At 44.6% G+C, this 24873-nt stretch overlaps 1 protein-coding gene across 1 annotated transcript in view; it reads right to left on the reverse strand.

Annotated features, from left to right (window-relative positions):
• Positions 1 to 6830: 6830 nt before the first annotated feature.
• Positions 6831 to 24873, reverse strand: part of IL17RD (interleukin 17 receptor D) — a gene marked incomplete at its 3' end in the record, with an annotated part of 60913 nt that continues 42870 nt past the window's right edge. Inside the window, exons 3-13 of the mRNA XM_082663668.1 lie at positions 22285 to 22410; positions 17870 to 17988; positions 17236 to 17356; positions 15230 to 15274; positions 14993 to 15144; positions 13691 to 13756; positions 12759 to 12813; positions 12153 to 12263; positions 11180 to 11364; positions 7905 to 8838; positions 6831 to 6943 (exon numbers count right to left, since the gene is read on the reverse strand). Of these exons, the coding sequence (XP_082519794.1) occupies positions 6831 to 6943; positions 7905 to 8838; positions 11180 to 11364; positions 12153 to 12263; positions 12759 to 12813; positions 13691 to 13756; positions 14993 to 15144; positions 15230 to 15274; positions 17236 to 17356; positions 17870 to 17988; positions 22285 to 22410 (2027 nt within the window). The remainder of the gene's footprint in view (positions 6944 to 7904; positions 8839 to 11179; positions 11365 to 12152; positions 12264 to 12758; positions 12814 to 13690; positions 13757 to 14992; positions 15145 to 15229; positions 15275 to 17235; positions 17357 to 17869; positions 17989 to 22284; positions 22411 to 24873) is intronic.

The following is a 24873-nucleotide window of genomic DNA, read 5'->3' on the forward strand; positions in this document are numbered from 1 at the left end:
CAATCAGATGTATGAATCCCAGTGCTGCTGACTTCTTCTTTGTGCCCTCGGCAAAGCTACCCAATTCTGGGCCTCAGAATCTCAAAAATGAGACCCCAAAGTTGATGTACACCAAGAATTTAACTTACAGAGCATTGGGCGCACAGGAGATGAGAGGACTTCTGTCGGAAGAATGAACAGGCACCTTCTTCTTTCCGAAAGACAGGAAATTTGTGGCTCCCAAATTTCAGTGTCCATCAACTTCTTTTCAAATTTCAAATTTCTTCAAAGAAAGTCCATTGTTCTAAGAGTCAAATGTCTCCTTGAGGTAAGTGTCCCTGTCCCTGCTCCAGACGCCATGGAGACAACAGGCACCTGCCCATTGGAGGGGGAGGTAAAGGGTCAAGGGCAGCAGGTTCACTTTCTCTAAAGTACAGGACAGACCAGCCACCCTGGCCTCCTCACCCTGCATAATCTCTCTCCTTCTCAGAGGGAGAGCCCACAGAAAATTGTGCTAGGAATCCCAGCTATTCAGGAAATAGGAAACATGATCTAGAAAAATGAGCCACCACAATCTTAAAACATTTTATTTGATTCAGAAATTCTACAGTACAAAAACATTTTACAAATGTCAGCTGTGGTCTACTATTTACAGAGTTATGTACAAATCAAATAAGATGATAACATTTTCAATGTAAAAATATAGCATACTGCTACAGTCTGCCAGTCAGTGCTCACTACTCCACCAAACCTCACAAAAGAGAAACTTAAAGATGAAACAAAGACAATGGCAATAACCACTGTTCCACAGGCTTTCCCCCCAGAACATAGTAGCAGGGAGCTTCTGCAGTGAAAAACAAAACAAAACAAACCAACAGTGAAAACAGAAGTTACCTACTCTCTAAATGAATACATTTGGTTTTTTACAAAAGTTTTTGCTCTCTCCAAACTCACTACATTTTTTTCTTAAGACAGAAAAAAGACGCTTGTTAAAAATAACATACGATTACACATTAGCATCATCCAATTGTAACTTTTCGTCTAATGACTGGAGCAGCCAACTGTGTCTATGTCACATACAGACAGAAGATAGCTTCTTTGAATCTTCTCAACTGAAATTGTCTTTGATAAATCATCACATATGCAGTCATACTGGTTTGCTTTTGTCAGACTTCTGCTTGTGCAAACCACAGTGCTTGGTCAGTTCAGAGCTATGGCTCCAGCCCTTTAGAAATGGAAAAGCTCTTTGAGGAGTCTGTGGTCCTCGCTGAATTTTGGAGAGGAGCTGAAGAGCAGGCGGGAAGACAACTGACCAAAATTCCCAAGAGGTCCTCACTCAACCTCTTAGCAAATTAGCCCTTAGCAACTGCTATTTCACCTGTGGCTAAACTGAAGTCTGCACCAGTTAATAATACTGTGAGTCCTGAATTAAAAGTAATGCCTAGAGATACATAAAAATAGAATCCAAAAGTGGAAGTGAGGGGTGGTTGCCACTCAGAAGGTAAGAGCTGGTCTTGAAGAGTATCTTGAAGAAGCTCAGGAATGACATCAGACACATCAGGAATAAGCACCAAGTGTTTAAACACAAGAGGGGAAAAAAACCCATATATGATAGAAGACTACTGCCAAGAAAAAAAACTGTGGTAATCAACTCACAAAATGAATTCAGGTGATATACCATTTTTTAAAAGTGCCTTTGTATTTTTAAGTAGTAAGAGAAGCAGGGTACATAAGAATGTCTCTGTTAATCCCCATCCTGAGCTTGGCCGTCACAAGGCACCAATGTGAATAAGGCACCACCTTCTATTTGGGCAACTAAACTGAGTGTGAAGCTGAGAAACAAAAGAGCAGTGAAAATTATTAAGCCCTTGGAAAACAAGAGCTGTGAGGAATGAGTAGGGGTGGGATTATTTATCACTGAAATAAAAACACCAGAGCGATGACTTCACTGTGGTTTTCAAATACACGGAAGGTGACCAGCTGTTCTTTTCCCACTACATGCTGAACAAAGGAAGGCTGGTTTGAATTTCTATAAGGAAGATGTACAAAGAACTATCTGATCAGCAGGGTAGGTTACAGACTCTCCTTCACTGAAAATCCAGAATCCCATCCACAGCCACATGTCGGAAATAATTCATGCACAGCCTGTCTGACACCAGGGGGGTACATGCCAGATAATTCAAACTTTCTCTCACCCACAAAGCTCTGAAATCGGAATCAAAGCTATTGGCTTACAATCAGACTTCCTTTTATTTTCACCCTGACCCTGGAAAGGAGGTGATATAGTAAGGACGACCCAACACCCAAAAGGACTCCTAACTGATATCTCCATATACAGTTGCACACCTCCAAAACAGATCAATTCACAGATCATTTAAAACAGAAGACAAAGCATAGCTGGCTCTCGTGGACACTCAGGATTCCTTGCCCTACCTTCACAACGCCTGCTTTCCTTATTAGGTCTTGGTTTGAGCTCAGAATTACACGTCATCTATAACAGTGATTAAGCCAAGAGCTAAAACTATAAATAAGGTCCTTCAGGTGTGGAGCTTAAATGAAATTGCTCCAAGTGTCATATTTTTTAAATTGGGAGAACACAAATCTGATTTTGAAATAAACAACTGGCATGAAGTGTAAAGAAGCAATCAAAAGATTTCAAATATATTCACAATCATATCAAATTTCTTTAGGGGAGCAATGGGTAAAAAAAGCAATCTAGCTCCCGGCTGCATTTAGTAAGAGCATTTTCTGGTGGCACCAGACATCTGTAATTACCATGGATGCCTTTCTTTTCAAATCTTATAAGTAGAGGGGGCAAACTGAGAGCTACTGGGCCAAATCAGGTCCACCCATCTGTCCCGTTGGGCCTGAATTTAATTTAAAATTTTGTTTTTAATTTAGTTATCAATACCAAAAAAGAATCAGAATCTTTCATGTAAACATCCAGATTCTCAGGTTCTCTTGAAAAACGGGACAATCAGGAAACACTGCATGGTCACAACTGACTGGACTGGCTGCTCCCTGTAGGTGGGACAGAGGGTGTCCATTTGCCACAGTCCCCACTATGCCCTACTGTCTCTCTGACACCGAGAGAGCATGTCACTGCCATTTATCATCACCCCTTATTTATCATTACATTTGCTGTAGTGGGGCCCCCTGAAGGAACAGCATCTGTTAAATAAGAGCAGCACTCTTTACCAACAATATAAAAAGAAAAGGCTAATAATCTTCTCATTGGCATTGTCCACCTCCCTCCAATAAAGACCCAAAGAGCCAAATTAGTGTTGAGGTGGTTGGGGACTGCAGGGTTTTCTCTCTTTAGGGAGGAAAGTGTGACATTTCTTCTCTGGGAATAAAACAGGCTTTTCCTTCCTTTGTCTCTTTTAAAGGAAAAGATACTCAACTCTGAAAAAAGGAAAAGTTCTGAAAATCACATAACCCCACAACTTTGGGGGGACAGTTTTCCTGTTTATTTGTGCTTAAATGAGGTAACCTGAGACTAGGGTTTTTTTTTTTTTAAATGACACTAGTAGCTATAAAGTAGCACGACTAAACTTTGACAAACATACATGAACTTAAATTACTATATATTGATTCCAACGATGTCATCATTGCCTAGGACATTTTTTGAACTTCTGATCTGGGACTGTCCTCAGTTATTAATAATATGTCAACCAAAAACTCTGTCTGATGACTTACTGCCCCATCTCATTTTGGGCTCAAAATACTATTACCTGGCTGGGTCACCCGCCTAAGTACCTGGGCCTGGACCTGAATGACTTCTCATTCTCTCCGGAGATCTATATGCCTCAAAGGCCCAGGGCTCAGCCCTCTAGAGGACTCCTGCCCCAGTATGACTGGGCTGGGCCCATCCAGGTAGTCCCTGTTGCTTGTAGCTGACCTGAGAGAAGAACACACCTTTTCCTGGGCTTTCACCTCCCTGGTCACTCTCTTAGCAAAGCTTACTGTGTCAAATGCTAATGCGTCAGATGCGTCAGATGTGTAGGGCATTGGTGAGTTAAGATAAACAACTAGCTCCCTAACTTCAACTACCTGCACTGGTCTCCTGTACAGAGGACACCATCAGAGCCACAGAGCCTTTTACTCTCAGGATGAAGGCCTTTCACTGAGATCATCCCTATATTCTAGTTCTTGTTTCCCTAATGTCTAAAAGCCTGTGACTTGGCAGAACCTTTATCTGAATTCTGTCCTATCATTTTCACTGTCCACTCCATTTGTGAGTCAAAAATGCAGCTCTGCTTAAAATAAATGTTTTATTCCCGGCATGAGATGGGAGAGTTAAAAAAAAAAAAGTGAAACTAATATGGCAAAACCAGGAATTTGAACTTCTCAACTATTCAGAGTTGGGCATTCATACTGTCGTTTCAATACTTGGTAAAACAGAGTTTGATTCTGCTGAACATCACAATCATTCGTATTTCAAAATAAGTACCCAAACCCCAAATCCAAACTAAAGCATCACCTCATTTTTGGACTATCACAATTTTCCCTTCTATTTTCATAAGTAAGCTCGCTGCCCACGCTCATGGAGCCCAGTTGATGTTTCCTCTCCAGTCCTTCACACTGTCCCTGGGGCCACTTTCTCAGAGATGCCTCCTTTCATGTGCAAAGCTGAGTATCTATCCTAAGGCAGCACCTAATGGTTCCTTTGGGGCATGCACCATTTCTCGGCTTCAATAAGAAATCACTGTGAAAATGTTCCAAAGTGAATTTTCGTACACCAATCTCCTTCACAGAACATATGCCAACAATAGAATGGCAGGACAGTCACGTGTGGGCAGGAGCTCTGTGCTCATCTCAGATTCCACGGTGACAACATGGAACATCTCTTCTCCAACAAGATGCCTGGTTTTATGGGGGAGACAGTTCTGCAGCCCACTTGTCTCTCCCTCAGAGCAGCTGCAGGAAACTTGATGCCAGAGAACAGACAAGCACGTTCTTCTCCCAAGAAGCTGCCAGCTGCCTTTACAGAGCAGGGAGTGTGGCATTTGCATCAAAGATAAACACAAACCTCTTCTTTCCATCAGGGGGGCAAACCTTCCCTTCCCCACCTGCTGGGCATGAGCCTGGAAGGAAAAGTCCTGCCCTCCCTACTTCCCACCCAGCCTTGGGATGTTTCTCAGTGTCCCCGCGTACCACTGGTCCTATTTGGTGAAGGAGTGAAAACCAGGGTCCCTGGGAGGGGTGCTGAGAAAACAGGGTGCCAAAATCCAGCAGCATCTATGAAAAAGGTGGAAAAAGACACTCACTCCCGCTCAAGGTCACGGGGAGGAGGAGGGAACAAGTATTTTCCCTTTGGAAACAAAAATTCTGTACAGAAGTCATTCATAAAAACAGAACATTTACTTCTCCTTTTTAAAGGAAATTCTTTCCTCTTAAGTTCTCAATATCTATTTTTGGCAGAATGGAGCACAAGAGACATCTTTCATTGGGTAAGTACAACAAAAACAAAGTGAAACCTGATTCACAGGCTGGGCTGCGGGGGGAGTACTTTAAGATTCAAGAATTTAATGATTTCAGGTCCCATGTCTTCCAAAGATGATACTCAAAGAGCACACTCATCTTTGTAACAATCCCTTCCTTTTCACCTTCGTAAAAAGAGGTTTGGGGCTTTCCTGGTGGCACAGTGGTTGAGAGTCCGCCTGCCGATGCAGGGGACAAGGGTTCATGCCCCGGTCCGGGAAGATCCCACATGCCGCGGAGCGGCTGGGCCCATGAGCCATGGCCGCTGAGCCTGTGCGTCCAGAGCCTGTGCTCCGCAACGGGAGAGGCCACAACACTGAGAGGCCCGCGTACCGCAAAAAAAAAAAAAAAAAAAAAAAAGAAAAGAGGTTTGTCATTAGTCAAAACAAGTTCAGCAGATTAAGTGACTACCACCTCCACCTACTGCCGTATGTCAGTGGATTCTGATCCCTAACATTCCGGACACAGCTTTAGACCAGAGGCCAACCAAAGCAAAAATTACAACTTCTAGTAATACAGCCCAGTTGGGTATCAGTCTCTTAAAAATAAACTTCCAGGCACCAACATCTGAGATTCAGCACAGTAAATATAACCACGGGAAACCTCGCAGGGAGATCTGGCCCCTCCGTGATGCCTATTCAGATCAAGATGTGGCCCTGGTGCCTTCTGCACATTGACCAACCCATCTCAGAAAGAATGGTCTACATGGTCAGCCTGGCCCTGCGGCTCCCTCCTCAGCCAGATATGCCACCTGCTAATACATAAAAACTCATTTTTATGAAAGGTGATTGAATATTCAGTCACCTTCTTGACCTTTGACTCAGAGCTTATTTAACACCCATGGCATTGTAAATGGTACCATAAATTCCACGTCAAAAATGGAAAAGAACATCATCTGTAACAACATGGATTCCAGAGAGACTGGCACTTGATTTCCATGGCTGTAGTGGCATCAAAAGTGCTTTTTCCACAAAGCATTTCAAATCAAAGTAGCCAGTAGTGAATAGGCAAAGTTTGCACAGATAAATTAAGTCTGAACAATCAGTGTGGGTATTTTCCTGTTTCTCTTTACATGTTTCCTCCCTACCTCTCAGAACTGGCTCTAATTCAGTCTGCCCCAACATGGCAAGCTGCTGTCAGACATAATGGACATGCCTTTCAGAGCTCCACATCGTTTCAGAAAACTGGAGACTGCCAATATACCTGGTAGAGAAGAGAGGCAAGGACAGCAAGTACTGGCCAGGATTTCATTCTGAATATCCTTGTAAGAGACCTCAGCTCCAAGTGGGCCACATACCCAGAGAGACGAGCTGGGGAACCAGAGAGAGGCGGCAGCTAAAGTGGCAATGCTTAGACCCTTCGTTTTGTTACAAAGGAGCGACCGTGTGGAGTTCACCAGTGTAGCTGCAGCAACCAGGTTCTGCTTTGCATGCCCCAGAGGCGAGGAGCTTGGAAGGAAGGGCGGGAGGGTCCTCCTCACCTAAGAAAAGAAGAGAGGGCAGAACCACACGTCATTGCACTTCAGTGGGCTGGACACTCAGGCCAGAACGAAGCTGGATCTGGGTTTGAACCACTCACGCTGTACAAGTGAGGCAGGCATCCCAGTCAGCTCAAGACTGCGCATTCTCATCCTGCTAACAGGTTCTAGTTCCCTTAGCTGAGGATCCAGGGTTTGCGTGCATGACTCCAACTAGTCATAGGCACAGTAAGAGTAGCTCCAGACAGCATCCTGTAAGGGTTCCCTGGGTAAGCAGGCCCTCCTACCTGGAGCCTGCGCTGAGCTAGAATGGAGAGAATACTGTGCCCTGTGAACTCCAGGTTCAATACATGTGGTTTTAAAGACTTGGGAAGGTGGAGGGTGGTGAACATCACAAGTCCCAACAAAGATACAGGTCCACAAACCCTCATCTGACACCCTTGGGGACCAATGTGTTTGGTTTGGTTTTACAGTGGTTTTTTTTTAAGTCTTTATTGAATTTGTTACAATATTGCTTCTGTTTTATGTTTTGGTTTTCTTGGCCACGAGGCATGTGGGATCTTAGCTCCCTGACCAGAGATCTAACCAGCACCCCCTGCATTGGAAGGTGAAGTCTTAACCACTAGACCACCAGGGAAGTCCCGGGCCCAGTGTGTTTCGGCATTCAGATGTTTTCACAGTTTAGAAAGGCGACATAATGAACATACTGTATATTACATAAGATGGTACCAGGCAGCTCACCATAATTTATCAACAGTATTTCTGCAGCTCACACACGTGAACATTCCCATTACCTGGGATCAGCAGAGACTATGCATGGAGTTTTGTTACTTCCCATCGGGCTGCCGAATAAATTTGCACCGAAATTAGCAAAAAGCTTTCCTGGATTTTGGACTCATGGGGCAAGGCCGTGGCCTGCATCAGGAACCCGACCCACCGACCCTCCCGGCTCCACGCGCCTTACCCAGGCCTGATGAGGACGACAGGCTCTCCGTCAGCGAAGACGTCTCCGTCTGGTCCGTGGAGAGCCCTTCCATCAGGGGCAGGGACAATTCGGACGAAGGCACGGACGAGTCGTAGATGCCCGAGTCCCGTGGCATGTCCGAGGGGCCAGCAGCTTTCACCGCGTGCAGCAGGGGCCGCAAGACCGCGCTGGCGCCCGGCACGGGCCCAGCCTCCGCGTCTTCGTCCGGAGCGAACTGCGAGCCCTCAGAGTGCGGGTCGGCCGGCGCCCCGGAGCCAGCGGCCTCGGCCTTGAGACAGAAGTCGCTCTCCGGCCCTGGCTTGCACAGGACTTCGTTTAAAACCAAGCCTGAGTCAAACTTCTTCAGAACCGGTTCCCGGTAGCGGAGTGGGGGGATATGGAAGGGAACAAACTGCTTCTCAAACCAGTCAGGCTCCTCGTCGATAAACTGGTGCATGTTGCAAATGGCGACGTATAGGGAGCGGCCCGATTTGCTCCGGAAGTAGTTCCTCCTGCTAATGCGTCCGGGCTGCAGCCCCGGCTCCTGGGGGCTGAGGTCCTGGGAATGCAGGTGGGAGCAGAGCTGGGGAAGGTGGTCCATGAGTTTGTACTTGGTGCTCAGGTCCAGGACACCGGGAACGTCTCCCTCGCAGGAATAATCGAAGTAGACGGCGATGAACTTGCTGAGCGCCGTGGATGAGCTCTGCTTGGCTTGGCGGAGCTTCTCAGCGATGGTAGACACCGCCACCAGGAAGAGCTCCCCTTTCCCCGAGCCTCGGGCGCCTCCTTTGTGCTTGTAGTTCTTGTCTACGAAGTATTTCATGCCTTTGGAACACACCACGATGATGAACTGGGACTCGTGGATCTTCTGGATGACCCATTCTCTCTGCCCTTCTCTGCAGAGGCTGAAGTCTTCCCACAAGTCCAGAGCGACCTGGAAAGGGAGCAGAGAACCTCACTCACCTGTACAGCTTAGAGAGTCGAGTGACAAGAATGGGAATGTTACAAGAAGGGCACATCATCTGCCCCAAATCATTACTAGCACTGCTATATGCAGGCTTCGGGTTGCCCAGTTCCAAGGAACAGCTAACATTCCATGGGCGACCGTCACACACAGGCCCTCTGTATCATGCCCTCATTTTAGCATAATGTGGGATCTTTACCACTCCCACCCTACAAAGAGACAGAAGCACAGAGCGTCTAGCAACCCACCAAAGTTACATATTACATGTGGGGCCTTCAACTGACTTAGAGTGTGATAGGGAGCATGGAATACAGAGGCAGTGGGAGTGGGTCTATCTGATGAGTGAGGCTGCCTGGATGGGGGGCAGATCCTGGAGAGAGAACTGGAAGGTGGTGATAGACAGGTGTGGGTGAGGGATCTCAAAGTGGGCTGGGAAATGGGGTTCAGGTCTGGATGCCAGAGTCACCCACCCATGCTGCTGGCTGACTCAATGACAGAGTGTGACTGACAAAGAGGACCTCCCTGGCCTCTCACACAGCCCTGGAGTCAGCCTACTGTTTACCAGGTGATCAGTGCATGGAGAGGAAGGTGATGAGCTGCCGTAACATGGCCATTCTGGTTCACTCACTTGGAGTGACCGGCACCTCTCACCACTTCTCAGCAGTCTACAGGGCCACATCCCTACGAGACCCCTACAAGGCCTTTAACCCCTAGGGGAGGTCTCATAGGGAGTCTGGGGTGGGGCACTGACAAAGAAAAGAACACAAGGTATGCGTGGCCCCTCAGAGGGCTTCCCCTTCTCAGACCATCTTCATCTGATTCTGCTGAAAACGTCTCGGCAATTATATCAGCCTCTTTCCTTCTGTAGTTCAGAAATTAACTCTCAGTGCCTATGACAGTCACTTATGTGGAAGGGGGCTCTGAGATGACTTTGCCTTCCTCTTTTGCTCTAAAATGTTACCAAGGGAAGAAAGCCCCCAACATCCCTCCAGCTGCTGAAAATAATCCTGAATTGTCTTACATTTTCCTTAATTCCCACTAACACTACGCATTCTGAAAGCTAACTGGGAATATATACTAAGCACTTTAAAAATGTTCCTGTCTGACCCAGCAATTCCATTTCCGGGTATCCACCACTGGAATGGGGCAAAATTGAAATAATGAGATGTTTAACAATTAGAAAAAACTCAATTACGGTGAATCATTAATATGGATCAAGAGTCTGTTTAAAACTGCTGTTTACAGAGAACTGCTAAGAGTGTAAAAAGTTACTGAGTGAAGAGACAGAAAAAAATAATTCCAATCCATCCAAAATGCAGATCTATATGTACGAGTTCATCTATGCAGAAAAAGACTAGAAGGAAATACAGCAGTTTTAACTGTGGTTCCTCTATTCTCCAGGTTAAGATTACCATCCATTTTGAAATTTGTCATCCTTTTCTAGTTTCCAAATTTTCTATTACACTCATAATTGGAAGGCTTCCCCCCGCCGCCGAGGCTAGTCACTTACAAAGCAGAGCAGAAGGGTTGTCAGTATCTGAAGACTGTGTGCCACCTGCGGGTCCGCACCAGTTTTTCAGTACACAGGCTGATCTGCCAACATCTAGACCTTCATATATTAGGAAACCCGGCCAGCCTTGTAAACATGCTTAACTGACACTAGGGGACAGCCTCACCATGTGGAGAGAGTCTAAGAAACCCACCAGTCCTCAGTTTCAAAGCACAAATAACTTCCAATTACACAATTATTGTACAATTCTTGCATTTGTAAGAAACAGTGTGCCTTCCATGAGAGCTTCAAACTTCACTCTAAAACGAACACTATGACATTATAGAAAAGCTACATATTAACAGCTTAATTCAAGAGAACAGGCAAGAAACCAGAGGAAACCATTTGAGTACTTAACATATTATTGTTTTCCCTTATTTGCCAAGCTCCCCCTCCAAAACTGTCTAAACTCGCCTCTTTACTTGCCATTCTCTCTTTGACCCTCCAGTGCTCTCCAGGATGTCTTGAGTGACCTCCTCCCACCGGCCCCATTGCACGCTCCCAGGGCAGCTGCCATTTCCTCCACCATCCTGTCCCGCATTCCCCCGAGGTCTTTTTAATGCTTAAAACACTTCCTGCCAGGTGGGTGCCACTCAAGGCTTTTGAGCAGGAGTATGTCAGGGTTAGAACTAAGTGTCAGCAAACATTTAGTGCTGGTGATGGGTAGGCCAGGCTGAAAGAAGAGTGCAAGGCTGACCCTAGTTTGGAAGCTAGGCATTTAGCACATGTCCCGCCCAGAAAAAAAGACTTTAGATTCCTCACCTCACAGCCACAGAAGTCCTGGAGGAAGTAGGCAAAACACTGGACGACGTTCATGTGATTCTGGCCATCTTTACTGGAATAGCAGAGGAAGACCTTGGGCCGTGGCCGGAGCCTCTCCCTGGGAAGTGCCGTGATGTACGTGGAGGACTCAGAACTCTCTTCATCTAAATGTGAATATATATTTTCTAAAGTGGAAAAGAAGATAGGGTTGGCTCCCACGAGCAAAGCTCTGTCCTGTTCCCTACGACTTGGGACCTAATGCTGTCTTCAAGAAACAACAGTCACCATGTCACCTAGAGCACTCCCAGCTCCCTAATTCCACCAGCCCCTTGGGTCACCTCTGGGAATGGGACAGCTAGTTTCTGCAGTGGAGGCAAAAATGGACAAAATTTTTTCTTCACCTGAAACTGACCTCAGGCAAGCCAAGAGCACTGCAGCACCACCCCACCCTCTTGCAACTGAGTGCACCTACTACATCATTAAGCATCAGCAGAGGTGACCTTCTTTAAAACAAAAAAACTTTCATTGAAGGGGTTTTTTTTTTGTACAAATTACAAAGGTAAAGTCCATAAATCTTAAGAGTACATCTCAATAACTTTTATCTAAGAATACACCTGTGTAACCGCCACTCAGATTAAGATATATTTCTAAGTTCCCCAGAAGCTTCTCTCCCGACGTCAGACTTCTATAAGTGATAAAGCCCTACCTCTTCCCTTACTCACACCTTTAGTCTTCCTTTATGCTCGCGAATTTACCATCCTGAGTTTGAGAAGAGAAGTATGCCTGTCCTTTTAGTGGCTCCTGAGGTTAAAAGTCAAATTTTTTAATTCTGGGAACTACAGCAGCCAGGGAACTCACTACAGGAGCTGTGTGGCTTCCCAGTCGCCTGCCTGGAGGGACCAAGTGCTGCCAGTCTCCCTCTGTTGGCCCTAGACCTGCCAATATAGGAAGAACACACCACACAAAGATATACCTTGCTGCTTCTTGCGGCACATCACCGTGAACAGCGTCGCAAATGCCGATATGACAACCAGCGGCACAGTGATGGCAACAGCTCTGATGGGCCCAGCCCATTGGGAATACACTGGGAAATTTCAAAGGGAAGGCTTTTAGACTTAAGCAGTATAACAGGTTCAAAGAGAAACAATTTTTTTTCATTTTTAAACATAAGCCACATAACAGGTTCTAAGACTCCTTGACCACTTTTCTCTAGTACCGATTTGGTGATTATAAAAGTATTCATTTTAAAAGACTGTAGAAGACAATTCAGTAGTTAGAGTCCGCTGAGACAATAAATACCTTTGAGTGAGAATTTGCCTAGGGAAATCTCCCCTCCCACCACTTTTCTTCTGAGGACAATTGACTATTTATCTGGTCCCAGCAACACACACAACACCCTGGCTTTGATCTGGGCGTCAACATTAGGGTGGAAGGAAAGTCAGATTTGATGGAACATCATTTAAGAATGAGGAGCTCAAGTGTTTTCTTTTTGTAAACCATGAAGTACAGAAAGCATCGAATACCTTGGTCCACTCTGTAGTCCAGAGGCAGCATTTCCAACAAACAAACAAAATCTTACCTGGTTTTAAGGCATAATGCATCACTTTTCTTGTCATATTAGTGTCATCCACCAGCTGCAAAACAGAGGATGCTGTATTACTTTTTTTAAGTGATAGCATCTCAACAGATTTCATTCATTCTTCCATCTGTGGGCAGTGGGGCGAGGGAGAGGAGAGCTGCTGCGGCCTGTGATCATTTTCAAGCTGAGATTAGATATTAAGAGTCAGATTCATCTCTATATATACCAACCAATACTAATATATATAGGATGGATAAACAACAAGGTCTTACTATATAGCACAGGGAACTACATTCAATATCCTGTGATAAACCGTAATGGAAAAGAATATGAAAAAGAATATAGGGACTTCCCTGGTGGTCCAGTGGTTAAGACTCCATCTTCCAAGGCAGGGGATGACAGTTCAATCCCTGGTCGGGGAACTAAGATCCCACATGCCGCGGGGCAACTAAGCCCACAACTTCTGAGCCTGCACACCTCAACTAGAGAGCCCGCGTGCCGCAACTACAGGGCCCACGCGCTTTGGAGCCTGCGCTCTGGAGCCCATGAGAGACGCTCACATGCCACAATGAAAGATCCCACGTGCCGCAACTAAGACCCAACTCAGCCAATAAGTAAGTAAGTAAATAAATAAATAAATAAATAAGTAAGTAAATAAGAATATATAGGGAATTCCCTGGCGGTCCAGTGTTTGGGGCTCCATGCTTCCACTGCAGGGGGCATGGGTTCAATCCCTGGTCAGGGAACTAAGATCCCATACGCCATGCAGCATAGCCAAAAAAATTTTTTTAATTAAAAAAAAAAGAATATATATATTTATAACTGAGTCACTTTGCTGTACAACAAAAATTAACACAATATTGTAAATCAACTATACTTCAATAAAATTTAAAAAGAATAAAAATAATAGGGCTTTCTTGAGTTGTACGTACCTCAATTATATAATCCCCAGGAGATACATTTTGAAGGAGGCAGCTGGTTGTCTCTGTATTTTGCTCCTGCAAAGAAACAAATAACACTTTAAAACTTTCTTCTTAGATAAAGGTCATCGGGACCCCTCTCTTCTGTCCTAGAACTGAAGGAGCCTTGCCACCAGTTTCAGTCATGTTTTCAGAAGATGTCAGTTGGAACAGAAAGCAACTGTGCTTATCTGCCAGGGTATCTGAACTTCATTTTGATAAAAGGCCCAGGAGAGCCTGGGACCCCTGTCATATTCTATGCTTGGCTGGTGGTGCCCTGAGCAGCAATTTTTTATTTGAAGACAAAGAAACCAATTAGGATACCTTTTACTTAATAAAAGGATGGGGAAAGAAACTACACTTCCATGTTTGTGCATATTTTATTTGCTATAATTTTAACTTGAGCGGAAGGTCAGTGACAGAGGTGACAGCCAGCAGGAAAACAGAACTCGACACACAGGAGCACATCTACTTCTGCCACTATGACCAAAAACCTCTCTTGGTGCTCTCATGGGATAATCTAGCAGTCTTGTGAACTTCCACGAAACATTTCCCACACCCCCGACCACCTCTAGTTTAAGAACTTGGTTACTGAATTTCTACTTCACCTTGGCCTCTGTGTAAAATCACTAGCCACTGACATGCTAGTGGCTTGTCTCCTAGATGTGTTTTTTTTCACTTACTAACTGTGAGGCCTTCAGCAGCAGTCCAGGTGACCTCCCTGGGCCACAGGTTCCCCAGCTCTAAAGTGGGGATAACAGCAGCCTTTGTTCCATTGAGCTGTAAGGATTCAATGACCACAAAGCTTGGTAACTGGCACACAGTGAGCACCTGATTCATGCTTAAAATATGGAAGAACAGGGACTTCCCTGATGGTGCAGCGGCTAAGACTCCACGCTCCCAGTGCAGGGGGCCCGGGTTCGATCCCTGGTCAGGGAACTAGATCCTGCATGCTAAAACTAAGACCTGGCACAGCCAAATAAATAAATATTAAAAATTAAAATACAGAATAGACCACAACTACTTCATTGTTTCAGTTCCTTGGTAATACTTTATCTGCTACATCTCCACTGGGACAGCTACGGTAGAGATAACTAGGGAGTGAGGGATGACTCGGGATGGCCCTGAGACGCACCCAGTGATAACATTCTGGAGTGTCTACCAACTGCTCAGAATCCACAAAGCCTAATGTTCACAGTGAACCATCCAAATTCCAGGGCCCCAGGGGTCATTTTAAAACACAGAGTATTCCTTTATGTACAACTAGCAGCTCACCTGTTTACAGGTCTTTCGCTTGAAGGGTCCTTCATGCTTGAGCTTATAATGAAGATAGAAGAAACGGAAGCCAAAGGCGTGGGGTGCGTGGTCGAAGGACACCTGCATGTCTGAACCGTGCTGGGTGATGTTGAGGTTCCGAGGCTTCCAGACTGGGAGGAGGAAGGACCAGAGTGAGCATCCTGAGGCTGCCCCGACACCACTAGAGACTTGACAGACAAGGACAGCTATACTTACAGGGTTTACAGGCCAGGTTGTCCGGCTGCAATAGCAGGTCACAGGCTATTAAGAAAGATGCATATTTTTAGTTTTAGCACAGTTTGACATTTTCCTCATCCAACAATTCAATACAATATAAATATATGGCACTGGGTATTGCTGGAAAGAATGTAAAATGCATCAACTGCATCAACTCAGCAATGATTTTCAGTAGAGCCCAGTTGTATCTTATGAAAATTTGAATTGTACAATATAAAAGTATTAATGCAGTTCACTTTATGCCACATAAATGGAAACAATACTAAAGTCAGCCAGATTTTAAAAGCTTCTTAAAGGCCACAGCCAAAGGCAGCAAGACCTATATTCATGCTTCTGCCCCATGGGGACTCTGTTTTAGCTGTAGACAGAAATGATGCCATCCCCTGCCCCACTGTAAACTGTTTAGGCACAAGAGAACTTTAGAGTGATCCTGATAATTTATCTTGAGGTTATTTTAACCTTAGCTATAGCACTCTAACTTTTGAAGGAATCTTTTTGATGGAATCTAAAAATGACATCCAAGCATCTACTAAGTAGTAGCAACAGTACTGAAAACCAGGCAGCAAAGGCAGTAGCTTTGAAATAGGATTTAAATGTGATAAAAACACAAGAGAGGCACTATATGCCATGTTGCTAACCCAGGGAGAACCCTCTGGAAAATGATCTTACAATGCCAAGAAAATCAAAGGCAGCATCAAGGTCACAATGCACTGAAATGGTGATAAATGCACCACCTGCCTCACCCCAAAATAGACATTGATTCCAATGAGGAAAATTAAATCTTAAAGTAGGCGAGTTTTGATTTAAGCAAGCTTTCCATAAACACGTTCTTTGAATCCTCTATCTGGTTGTTATGTGTAAGGCATCGAAAGATGCTGTACAACGTACATGGTCTCTGCCCTATGGAATCTTATTTTAATTAAGAAAATGAAATCAACTGTTATGAAATGACTTTGCTGCATAGAAAACAACCACAGTTTAAAAAAAAAGAAAAGAAAAGAAGGAAACCACCAGAGTAAGAATTCTGCAAAGGGAAGCACGGATGTAGGCTGGCGTTGAGAACAAAAACATCACAGAGGGATGAGGACGGCAAGCAGGCCACATAGGAGGGGGTGTCGGATTGGACAACCATCCAAGGCCTGGAAAGACGGACCAAGAAAGCAAGAGGGAAACACTGGGGTCCAGAATGCCAGGGCACCAAATTCATCAGCAATTCAGGCCGATGAAAGGCACACCACACTGTGTGCAGAACAGATGGAAAGGGAGAGCCCGACAGAGAAGGGAATCCAGCATGGTTGGCTTGAGAGTGTGTACTCCAGAGTCAGGCTCCTTGGGGTTCAAATCCCAGCTCCCAACAGGCCCTTTAACCTCTCTATGTGTGATTCCACATCTAATAAGTGGGGACGGTAAGATTAAGTTCTTTGGAGGGTTGTCATGGAGGTAAACTGCATTAATATTTGGAAAATATTTACAACAGAGCATTAATATTTGGAAAGCATTTATTTAACATAGATGTTAAATAAATAAACTTTCTAGAACGAGGTAACCTCAGGGATACTGCCTAATTTTCTTAATCTAATCCTGAAAATGACAGGCAATCACTCACAGAGGCCACCCTCCTGATGACAGGTACACGATAGAATCATTTCATGCTCTACCCTTTACCTTGAACTCAACTTATATTTTGTATTCCGGTTTTTTTTTTAATCAAAGTATTTTAATACATGGCTGCCTTACAGCACCTTCAAAAAAATCAACCACCATGTCTACTCCAGAACAAGCCAGGAATGGGTGTCTCTGGTTAGATGCACACTGCCTGGGCCAAATCTTAATTCTAAAAGTTGCTTTTCTGAATGCTTTTTCTCTTCCCCATGCTAGTTTCATACTAGTATTTCATGTGCTCTTGAACACATCTCTGTCGAAAAGTCATTAAAAGCCGGAGAAATGTCTCCCCACGGGAAACAGGCAGGGAAGACCATACTCACTGCGGGTTCTGAAGAAGAAAGGGTGATAATTGCTTTCATTTTTAATGGAAGGAAAAGGGACAATCTTTACAAAGTAATCTGTTTCAAATTTCATATTCAGGAAAGGCTGAGATTCCACTCCCTAAAAGGGAACAAAAATACATGTGATGTCACGGAGAAATCACCCACCCCTCCACCTACATGCAAGAGCTCCGGTCTGCCCTGACGGTCACACAGACACAGTTCTAGGGCTGGGGGACGTGTTGCGGGGGGGGAAGGAGGAAGTCCAGAAAGTTTCCTTTCTGGACCAAGTTTAGGTTTGGACCCCTAACTGAAAAGGAAGATGGGCACCGCTGTCTGTTCTTCGGCAATGAAGCTGTGGCACAAAGTTGGTGGGGAGGAGCCTACCTCCACTCCTGAGGGCTCAAAGCCACCTTCCAGGACTGCTGCTCCAGCGTGTAACCTGAGAGGTGTGTTTGTTTACCACCAAGAGGTGCTGGAGGGTTTCTGGGAGTGCAGAGCAGGATCGCCCACCTTGGCAGGTGGGGTGGACCCCACAGCCCCTTCTCCTCCAGTTTCACAGGCTTTCAATGGACCATTCAGCCCCCAGAACAATAGTGTGTCTTCAGGAGCACATTCCCCGCGTGTGACTTACAGCTCGTTTGAAGCTACTGTTGAGCTGCTTCGGGTCCTTTAGAATCAGTTGTTGGCACTGTCTTCCCTCTGACTTCAGCTCCTCCAGTACTACCCGAAATCCTTTTAGGAATTCGATGCCTAAGCAAAGCAGAATGCTTTTATTAAAAGTGGACCTAATTACTTCTGAACGCACTTTCCTCCCTCCAAGATTACCATCCTCTCCACCTACACAACAGAGTTAAAGGAATTCTAACTCTAGTCGGAATATCTGAGTGTACAGAAAGGAAAAATAAATACCCTGCATTCCTCTGGTACAGGCCAGGTGATTTGCTCTTTCCCACCATTACTAATTAATAAATCTCTCATCCAGCCAGCCAGTGCACAAACGCCCATTGCCTCTATGACATGAGGGTTCATATATTTAGACTCAAGTCACAATTGATCATAAAAGTCTGCAGTGGAATATATAATTTCTAGGTCATTAAACAAGGTGTATTCAGCTGATGATCATTCCCAATGCTGACCGGGGACTCCCTCCAAACCATGTTTCAAATACTTTCCGTTTTAGTCCTATATTTGCTTGCATGTTTCACTGAGCAACGGAGAAAATTCCCAACAAAGTGTGTGTCTGCACACAAGGGGTTCCTAGGCTTGAGATTAAATAGCTTAGGAGAATGCCTATGTGAGTTACAAAGCGGTTCTTGCTCTAATCATGCCTGAAAGGCCGACACCCAAGAGCTGCCCAGTGTGTGCTCTTCATACAGCCCTCGGAGGCCCCGAGACGCCCACAGCGCCGCTGAAAGGCACCGGCCCAGCCTCCCGCCACCTGAGCTTCCCCTGCTGCACGTCCAACTAGCTGCTTTCAAAAGGATTAAGCTCTGATGGCCACGAGAGCCGGTACTGGGGCTTCGTATCCCATGGAGACTGGAGTGGTCCAACTGCAGCTGGAGCTCCCCGAAGCCGGCCTCAATTGGTGAGATATCGATTTCGCATTCTTTCGGAACACTAGACAAGGAGACATTTTCAACCCTTCCCCTCCCAGGGCAAGAATAATTACACAGGATGCAATTAACCAGGTGGGAAAATTATCAATGGCAAAGGCCAGGGAAATCTTTTTCTCCTTCGAATAGGTTCTGCAATCCTGTAATTATTTAATGAAGAGCACATATTTTATGGTGGGAAAGGCAAAGGAGCTACAATTAGAGCTTCGCCATTTAGGGGGTCAGAGGACAGAGTGCGCAAGTACGGACCCTGCCATGTTGTATTATTTCAAGTACAAAGCTTCCTGCGGGGCTGAGTGCTGGCTGATCCACAGTCCGAGATTCACACATGCTGACAAGATCTAAGGTTTTTGATCAGCAACTATTTAGTAGCTCTCACAGGAACTTGTCTTTTGAGATCCCCCCTTCCCCACAAAGATTTTTGAACAAATCCTTATTATTTATACTAAGATTTGATTCATTCAATGGCCCCAGAACTGTTTAACAAAAGCCAGGTGATTAATATGATTATAAGACTGTACATCTCACAATTACATAAAAACACATCTGCTGGGGTGGGAGTGGATGATTCTAGTTCTTATCTTTAAAAGACCTGCCTAGAAAACCACTATACCAAGTATGGGAGTGGAAGTAGAGGCAGTAAATGTAAATCTTATATCATAGTAACACCTGTATCACAATACTGTTAACATCTTGTAGTTATATAATGTTTAGCAATTTTATACAGCAGTTTCCCATAAAGGAACTTACTTACTCCTCATCATTTAACTCATAAAATCCTCACAACCACAGGAGGAAGGTATTATTGTCCCCACTTTATAGATGAGGAAACCGAGGTATATAAACACTAAATGACTTGCCCAGGGTCACAGAGGGATCAAATGGCAGAGATGGGATCAAACCCAGAGTGCTCTTAACCCATATGCTTTTCTGTCTCCCAAGGAGTCTCCTTGTTAGAACCTCATAGAAACTGATAGAACCTGTCCAGCCATTCCCACCCACAAACCATCATGCAGACAAAGCACATCTTTCTGCCTTCACTGTTCCACATCTCCGTTTTCCTCACATCTCTTACTTTCATTCTAAAGAGGGAGCCTGCAATGTGTCAGGCCAACCCCTTAACCGTTTAGCTTTATGTTGGAATGACTATTTCTCTCTTATCCACAGAGGATATTTTTCTTTTTAAATGTTAAGGTAATGTTCTTTTTGGAAAACCCATTGGGTTCAGACCCAGCAGTATTTACATGGATTAGTGAGTCAGGCCCACAGGTCTGATCCATCCTCCCTGTCTCTGTACTGAATCTGGTTCCTCTGAGATTTATCTCATTCAGATTAAGAAATTCAGAATTTATTTTACTTTTCCCTTGGTCAGATTTTTTTTTTGGTTTTTTTTTTTTGCGATACGCGGGCCTCTCAGTGCTGTGGCCTCTCCGCTTGCGGAGCACAGGCTCCGGACGCACAGGCTCAGCGGCCATGGCTCACGGGCCAAGCCGCTCCACAGCATGCGGGATCCTCCTGGACCGGGGCACGAACCCGTGTCCCCTGCATCGGCAGGCGGACACCTAACCACTGCACCACCAGGGAAGCCCCAGATTTTTTTTTTTAATTCTAAGATTCGGTGGCAACGTCCAAGGAGCAGACCTGAGGACCAGGTTCTGATGATGATAAAAACAGCCACTGTTTTTTATTTTTTTATTTTTATTTTTATTTTTTATTTTTTTTTCAGCCACTGTTTTTTAAGAGCTCTCTTTAGAAATGTACCATATGTGTCTCTAATTCTTTTTCTTTTTTCTTTCTTTGTTCTTTTTTTTTTTTTTACTCTTAACAGGTTTATTGCAGCATAGTTGGCATACAATTAACTTCATATTACAGAGAACAATTTCATACACTTTGACATATATGTACATCCATGAAACTGTCATCACAATCAAGATAATGAACTTATCTATCACCTCCCAAGTCTTCCTCATGCCTCTACAGAGGCCCTCCCACCCCTGTTCCCAGGCAATCACCAACCTGCTTTTTGCCACTAAAGCTTTGTTTGTATTTTATTGAATGTGTCCTCATGCCTCTACAGAGGCCCTCCCACCCCTGTTCCCAGGCAATCACCAACCTGCTTTTTGCCACTAAAGCTTTGTTTGTATTTTATTGAATGTGTCATCACTCAGCATGCACTTTTTGGTCTTGCTGATTTCACTCAGAAAAATTACTTTGAAATTCATCCATGTTGTTAGGTATATCACTATTCCATTCCTTTTCATTGCTGGGTAGTGTTCCACTGTATGAATGTACCAGTTTGTGTATCGGTCCATGTGCTGATGGACATTCACGTTGTTTCCAGGTTTGGACAATTAAAAACAAAGCTGCTATGAACGTTTGTGTACAAGTCTTTGTATGGACATATGCTTTCCTTTCTCCTGGATAAATAGTAGTCAAATGGCTGGATCATGTGGTAATGCATGTTTAACTGTTCAGGAAAATACAAAAACGTTTTCCAAAGTGGTTGTGCCATTTTACATTTCCACCCTCAATATTTGTTTTTGGTTTTTTTCTTTTAACTTTTATTGGATTATAGTTGATTTACAATGTTGTGTTAGTTTCTGCTGTAGAGCAAAGTGAATCAGTTATACATATATCCACTCTTTGTCTCTAAGTCTTACAACAAACCAAGAGGCAGTCATGTACACTTTACAGATGGGGAAGCTGGGGCTCAGCCAGATTTAAATGCTTCTTTTCAAAGGTAGATTCTGGGTTCAAACCCAGGCCCATTTGAACAAATGGGCCCTCCCCAGGTTCCATACTCAACCACTGCATCCTCTCCTGTGTGTCATCAGTTCATTAAAGAGGACAAGCAGACGGAGCCCTAACCTGGATCTGGCCAGATAACGTGGGTTTGCTCTTTTCTGTGGGTTTGTTTTAGTTTGCTTTTTTCAGCCCACACAATTTAAATAAAACTTCAATTCATTGCCAACATTTAAAAAGTGTTGATTTCATGGTTTCTCATGAAAACTGGAGTTTTCCTGAAAACACACACAATGTGCCAATGCTGGGCCCACACATCTCCTTGTGGCCACAGAGATCACTGATGCTGGATACTGAAGCCATTATATCCTTGGACAGGTCACCTGTCCCCCCAACACCTGCTGAGGCACATAGGCCAAGGCCTCAGTGCCATTTATCACTCTCACACTATTATTTTACAAACCCACATCTCTCTCAGTAACAGCCAAGGGAACAAAAGACAAGTCATGGGCACAACATGAAGCTGCATGCATGTGCAGTAAGCGTATACAACCAAGTAGCAAGTGTGTCTGTGCCGAGGCACACCTAAGCTCTGCTCATGTCAAGACCCACCTGGCCCCGGAGGCCACCACGCTTGGGACCCCTGCACTGGGCACCAGTCACCATGGTGGACTCCATTTTGACCACTTACCGAGGGCTCCTGGGGACCAAAGAATGGTGACTGCCACTTGATCGTGGCAAGCATACTGACTGATGGTGATGTTCTGGGCATCGGCGATGATGTGCTTCCCCACTGGATTCAAGTAAGTGGTGCAGTCTAGAGAGTTGGGAGAATGAGAACAGTTATATATATATATATTTTTTTTAACCTCTTTATTGGGATATAATTGCTTTACAATGGTGTGTTAGTTTCTGCTTTATAACAAAGTGAATCAGTTATACATATACATATGTTCCCATATCTCTTCCCTCTTGCCTCTCCCTCCCTCCCACCCTCCCTATCCCACCCCTCCAGGCGGTCACAAAGCACCGAGCTGATCTCCCTGTGCTATGCGGCTGCTTCCCACTAGCTATCTACCTTACGTTTGGTAGTGTATATATGTCCATGCCTCTCTCTCACTTTGTCACAACTCACCCTTCCCCCTCCCCATATCCTCAAGTCCGTTCTCCAGTAGGTGTCTTTATTCCTGTTTTACCCTTAGGTTCTTCATGACATTTTTTTTTCTTAAATTCCATATATATGTGTTAGCATACGGTATTTGTCTTTCTCTTTCTGACTTACTTCACTCTGTATGACAGACTCTAGGTCTATCCACCTCATTACAAATAGCTCAATTTCGTTTCTTTTTATGGCTGAGTAATATTCCATTGTATATATGTGCCACATCTTCTTTATCCATTCATCCGATGATGGGCACTTAGGTTGTCTCCATCTCCGGGCTATCGTAAACAGAGCTGCAATGAACATTTTGGTACATGACCCTTTTTGAATTATGGTTTTCTCAGGGTATATGCCCAGTAGTGGGATTGCTGGGTCATATGGTAGGAGAAGAGTTATATTTAAGCATTTATTTATTCTCTCCATGTTCATCTTCTCAAATTACGCAGGGCATGTTCGGAGTTAGCCAAATCTATTCTGTCTAAAGACGTGTGCCTAGGGACTTCCCTGGTGGCGCAGTGGTTAAGAATCCGCCTGCCAATGCGGGGGACACGGGTTCGATCTCTGGTCCAGGAAGATCCCACAGGACACGGAGCACCTAAGCCCGTGCGCCACAACTACTGAGTCCACGTGCCACAACTACTGAAGCCCGCGTGCCTAAAGCCCTTGCTCCGCAACAAGAGAAGCCAACGCAAGGAGAAGCCCACGCACCACAACAAAGAGCAGCCCCCGTTCGCCGCAACTAGAGAAAGCCCGCACGCAGCAATGAAGACTCAACACAGCCAAAGATCAATTAATTAATTAATTTAAACTATATATATGCCTGAAATTATTTTTTAAAAAGACGTGTGCCTTAAAGCCCACAGATGACATCAAAGGTTGGCTGTTTGGAAAACTGTAAGATGCTGCAGTGGGGTTTATTTATAACACCACCCCCTCCCCTTGAGTTAAATTCTGGGACAGTGGTCGGAGGATTAGGTAAAGTCTGGAGTTTGTGTGTGTATCAGGCATTCACTTTTTACTACTCTGACATTTTACCTAAATCAATAATAATTTACATCAGTTCAATCAGTTTTTAGCATTAAAGAGTGATCTGAAGCAAAACAATGGCTAAGTAATATGGGGTTTGTTCATTTTCAGAAGAAACCTCGAGGGCGAGGGCGAGGGCGAGGTGACTGGGAAAAAGGAACTCATAGGAAAAAGGAACTCATAGGAGGATGTGAATTCGTAGGGTAGTGATTCACAGCCAGACTGTTAAAGAATCCAATTAGGACCTGCCAAAGGGACTAACTGATTTCGTGATAAGCAAAGCACCTTCAATGTTAACTGGCGTGTCAAAGGTAAAACCTTTGTTCCCGAACACCACCTCATCAAAGACACCCACAACACCCCCCAAATCCAAACAGTCCCACGTAAAGACGAAAACCACCGATTCTTTGATTTTGTCTGAGGACATGACTCACTGCCACCTGCCAAGGCAGCAGCTGTGCCACCTGGTATTGCTAAGTACACTTTCAAAGTCTAAAAAGGATCCTAAAGAGCTGCCAGAAGCTTCCAGCCAGACCCAGTGGGGAGACCTCCCAGGATGGCTGCAGGCTGTTCCCGCCACTTGTGCATGGAGAATCACAGACACTAACTTGTCATTCTTACGCTGCTTTATCTTGATTTCTTTTCAGTAATTGAACTTGAAAACTTTCTTTAGTATATGATGCAAAAGGCCTTCCATCGGATTCCAAAACTACTCATTACCCCTCTGAAGTCAGGGTGTTTTGGGGGTGAAGCATTCAGAGGCATTTTCTAAGAAGCCTAGTGAGTCTGCTGCATGCCTGTCCCCCTGCTCCCCGTAAACTATACCACACATTTCCCATTTTTATGACTAAAAATATTCACTAGATATTTGAAAATCACAACAGAATATTTAAAAAATGGAGAAGTCATCCATAACCTCCCACCACACAGAAGTAACTGCTAACATCTAACGGATATGCTTGCAAGCCTTTTGACATGCACACAATATTCCTTCTTTTTAAATTTCTTATTAGAGGACAACACACATGCGCTAAAATGCACCCGCCTCCTCTCTGAAACTCCACCCTTCACTCAGCTTTGTGTCCTGCTTTT

Source organism: Grampus griseus (assembly GCF_964374135.1).
Source record: "Grampus griseus genome assembly, chromosome: 10".
In the NCBI taxonomy this organism is placed as follows: domain Eukaryota; kingdom Metazoa; phylum Chordata; class Mammalia; order Artiodactyla; family Delphinidae; genus Grampus; species Grampus griseus.